The sequence below is a fragment of the Acyrthosiphon pisum genome, chromosome X, assembly GCF_005508785.2.
Source record: "Acyrthosiphon pisum isolate AL4f chromosome X, pea_aphid_22Mar2018_4r6ur, whole genome shotgun sequence".
Taxonomy (NCBI): domain Eukaryota; kingdom Metazoa; phylum Arthropoda; class Insecta; order Hemiptera; family Aphididae; genus Acyrthosiphon; species Acyrthosiphon pisum.
In genome coordinates this window covers 120931437-120936071 of record NC_042493.1, presented here as the reverse complement: position 1 = coordinate 120936071, position 4635 = coordinate 120931437, and the positions used below count along the sequence as shown (strand labels likewise).

At 31.2% G+C, this 4635-nt stretch overlaps 1 protein-coding gene across 1 annotated transcript; it reads right to left on the bottom strand.

Moving 5' to 3' along the window:
- Positions 1 to 593: 593 nt before the first annotated feature.
- Positions 594 to 3645, bottom strand: LOC100164491 (cilia- and flagella-associated protein 20-like). The gene is made up of 3 exons (XM_001950923.5): positions 3436 to 3645; positions 1508 to 1699; positions 594 to 1114 (listed from the first exon to the last, which is right to left on the bottom strand). Exons 1-3 carry the CDS (start codon positions 3520 to 3522, stop codon positions 749 to 751), a joined length of 645 nt encoding a protein of 214 aa, XP_001950958.1. The 5' UTR covers positions 3523 to 3645; the 3' UTR covers positions 594 to 748.
- Positions 3646 to 4635: the final 990 nt, after the last annotated feature.

Here is a 4635-nt window from a genome sequence, read left to right as displayed (position 1 = left end):
TTACTTCTTAATAATCCTTAAATATGGTCTTATAAGTATGAACAATATAATATGCAATATTAGTAGTAGGTAGTATTTATTATACTTGGATAATTTATACAAATAATTTATAATAATAATAGACATTTCCATACTCGTAATAATAGTCCAACAAAGCAAGTGAGCCGAGGCAGCATTTTGTAAAATAATATTTAAGGACGTAAGAACCGCGGTAGTAGGACAGCGAGGGTCTTCGAGCGAGGCCCGTATGTTTGTAAGTGATCCATATAGATATTTTGTGTGTTTGTTTATGTTTGATGAAGTTATTCAATAGTGTGAATTGTCATCTATTATTTTGTGTATCATCGAGAAATAGGTATACGACAAAATCGGCTAAGCAGTCATATCAACCTGACATATACCTATTAACATAGACATATTATCATCATCAGAACACAAAGTTTTATACCTCAATAACTAGGTACCCGCCATTCAAGATTATAGAACAACATGTTTGTATTTGTATTTTGTCTTTCGTGAAGTATAACCAGTACCTAACACGTTACGTAGGTATATTAAATTGTAGTATGTTATGTAAGTATCATAATATTTTATTAAAATTACACTTTTGGGCTTGCAACACTGCTGTTGCAGTCGATATTGTTATATCGACGAAATGAATGCATCCATCATTGCAGATATTACACAGAAAAAAAAGTGTTCCAATCAGTCTGCCTTTCATTCGTATCCGTACTCTATGGCCTGTTCTCTACAATTTGTCGCCCGCCGAATATTTGTCGATGACCACCGCATTTTTTCTCAGCATGCTCTTCGGTTTCTCTCGCACGTCCTTGGACCCGTGCAACCTGTACGAGTTCGGCAGCTGATCGTCCTTGTACAGCTGGTCACTAAAGTATATTCTCCTCAACCGGCAGTTGGCGTGCACCTGGACGCGGACCGTCTCCACGTAGGTCGTCTTGAAGGAGTCACTTGTGATCGCAGCCAAATTCAAGTTCAGTTGGTTCCAACCCTCATTCATGCAAAACGGCATCGTGACCATGAACGTGCTCAGCTTTTTGATCGTATGATAATTGCTCACGCGCACACGCCGACGAATGTTTTCGTTGTCCATAATCTGTATTCGCATACAACGGGACGGGGACGGCCGTTGGACGAAACAGAGAAAAAAGTACATTTATGTTAGTTAAACGTTATATATTTTTTATTATACAATTTCACAATTTAGAATCAATACGTTTTCAACAATTTTTAAATTTTAAAAATTTTTCTATACCGGCGCTTATGGCTTAGAACTGTTTTTAAATTAATTTTGCCTTTTTAAATATTATTTTTCCCTTTTAAAGGATTGATAAATGGAAACCTTATAGGTATTCAGATATTATTATAATCATTATTGATCTGTATGAGGTACACACATTAAGTTGTAATAATAGTTGTGGAATATTATTTATTTTTGTTAGTGAAATGTACGCGTGAGATGCTATTCCCCCAAAAAATATTGATATACCGTGATTTCGAAAGTAAAAAATCGTTCGAGGTTTTTCACCAACAACGTGACGAACGGCAGCCGAACACCGAGTGAACCTTTGGGGTTCATAGGACATGTTATACAACAGGCGTTCACGTTTGGTGACTGTAACTGGAGCACATTAGACTTTAGCAGATCGTCTTGGACATGTTGCATTTCTCCTTCTTTGAACTGAAAATACACATTTGCGACAAGCGTGCTTGATATTTTATTAAATCAGGTTACGTTGTAATTATATGCATTTAATTTATTTAGCTTACACGATTTTCCCATTTATCTGTAGAAGATAAAAGATAAAAATATAACCTATCTAGATAGTTATCTAGATAAAACACAACACTGTTCGTTATTTCTTAACCCAGAAGACGCCAGTATTTAAAAAAAAATATTCGTTTTATTTCACGATAGTTTCAAAATGCCGAAAACATGCAATAGTGCCCATATCAATTAGTATATTATTATATTTTACTTAGTAAGCCCCTGTATAAATTATTTGTATTAGGTACCGTTTATGGATCAATCTACTTTTTTTTGAGTTTTTTATTTCCAAAATTCTAATATTCTGTTTTATGAGTTTTTCGAAAAAATATAATAAAGTACCTGCACATATTTAAGCATATTTTAACTGCGCATTTGCATGCATATTTCGATCATTTTTAGTGCAACTAGTTCTGAGCCCTAATAATAACGATGGTAATCTGTTAGTTATATATGAAGCGAATTTATTGCAATGTGATAAGAGTACCTAAACATCTTATATATTTATACATTTTGATTTAAAGAGCATACGCAGTGCTCACGTCTTTTTTTTCATCAATGTAACACAGTTATTCAAATTCTGATTTTGGAACTTGAAATATACCTACTAATTTTATAATAATCATATTAACAAATTCTTGAGACATGTTGTACTTCTGAAAGAGTACCTATCCTGTGGAGATACAAATTATAATTATACACCATATCTGTGTACATATTTTTCCTAGGCATGGGGCCGTGTTACATTTTATTTTATTTCATCAATGGGAACAAATGCAGTTTAGTACCCACGCGATTATTACGATTTTTTTCCTCAAAATGTGTGTTTTTATGCACTGAATACAAGTCTAATTCAAAAATTCTCATATTTTTTTACTTAAAAAGTTATACTAAAGAAACTATAAAACAGTAAATTTTTCAAAAATACGATATCTTCGATAAAAACATCGAAAAAACATTTTGATTTTTTTTTGTGTATGTTTTTTATGATAAATGGAAATATGTAAATTGATTTTAACTATCGTATTGGCTGTTTAAAAACTCGTAAATTGAAACCAACTCAGCCCGATATCACAATATCGCTCAGCCCTCGGCAGTGACTAGGTAGGTACGTGTGTATCATCCCTCGTCGCTACGCTCCTCGGCGCAAATCGAAAATATCCCTCTACTTGTTATATGCAAAATCACCTCATGTAGGTCATACTGGTCACAGATATATTAATCTATATTTTTCACCAAAACTTCTTTAGATAATATTATTATAACAAGAAAAATAACATAATTAATAAGACGCGACAATCCAATACGAAAATGTAGGAAAGCAAAGTGCATGAGTAAATACGTAAAATCGTAAACTTTGGAAAGATATAACTTCTAAAATAATAATTTGCGAAAACTTTTGTATTAGACTTTTGTATTCAGTGCTTTAATACACACATTTTGGGTGAAAAAATATCGAAAAAATCGCGTGGGTACTAAACTGCATTTATACCTCATCGATATTTATAATTTGTAAAATCAGTACAATTATTATTCTATATTAGACATATGTTTTATATTTTAGTAAAACTATTATTATAGGGACTAAATTAAATCGTTCTTTTTTGAGTTAGATATATCGGTTTTATCGGACGGATCCGTACACTTACCTGATGAACGGACCAATTATCCAGCGGACGGCTGCCGATGCTATAGTACACGCTGATTAACGGCTCTTGGAATTTCGTCTGAAACATTCTTCCTGGTGGAAAGTTGGATGGTTACAATCGGTAGGTATTCAAAACAGATACAATTTTTGTTTATTATGCAATTATTGGCCCTCAATCTTGTATGGCACTTGAACGGGGACTGCCGACTAATCTTTTTATAAACATAAACAAAAGATAAAACACCTTGTTATTATACGCTATCGTTGCTATAGTACGCACATAGAAATGTATGAAGGATACAACACAAAATATTACCTATATTATTAATATTTGTTAATATATTTTATCTGCTATTCAGTAGATCCGTGATTCCGAGTCCAGATGGGAACGAGAGATTTTCAAAAATCTCAACAATTGATTATTAGAATTCAGTGAATTTTTACAGTGCATCACGCGAGTTAATGTGTATTGTTGACTACATGACCGTGATATAAAATTATAGGCAGATTTTAGATTCTAAGTGGTGCGACGAATTTAGGGGAGACCAGGGCAAAGCGCATAGGTTAACTTTATGTGTCAAAATATGGTGTCTAAACTATTATTTTAAGAACTATTTTTTAATATAATCATAAATTGACTTCTCAAATTCATTATTTAACCATTCAAACATTTTAATAAGCACTCAATTAATAAAAAAATGAAAAATTTTTAAAAATGGAATTTTATTCACTTTGCCCGGATACCAGGGCAAAGTGAAAACATATGCTGGGCAAAGTAATAAACAATCAGATAAATAAATAATTTAAGTTACTCCAATCAATAATTGTATAATATGAATACGAACACATATTAATAAATTTACTCACAATAAAAAAACAACATTTTTAAATATTATATTTAATTTTTCATAATCATAAAAAAACATAAAATATAAAATTCTTCTTGGTAAAATAAAAACAAAATAAAAAATTATCTTTTCATATTACATTATAAACACGAAATATGACATTTTCAGATATTCTTCATCAAATAAAAATAAAATATTTCTTAAAAAGATGATACTTCCACTTTGCCCAGATTGATTTTTTCTTAAATAAACATTATTTTTTTTTAAGTATACATGATTTAGGAACTTTGTTTTTAATAACTACATAAAATTAATATAATTATGAACATAATAAACTAAGTTTAAAAAAGTTA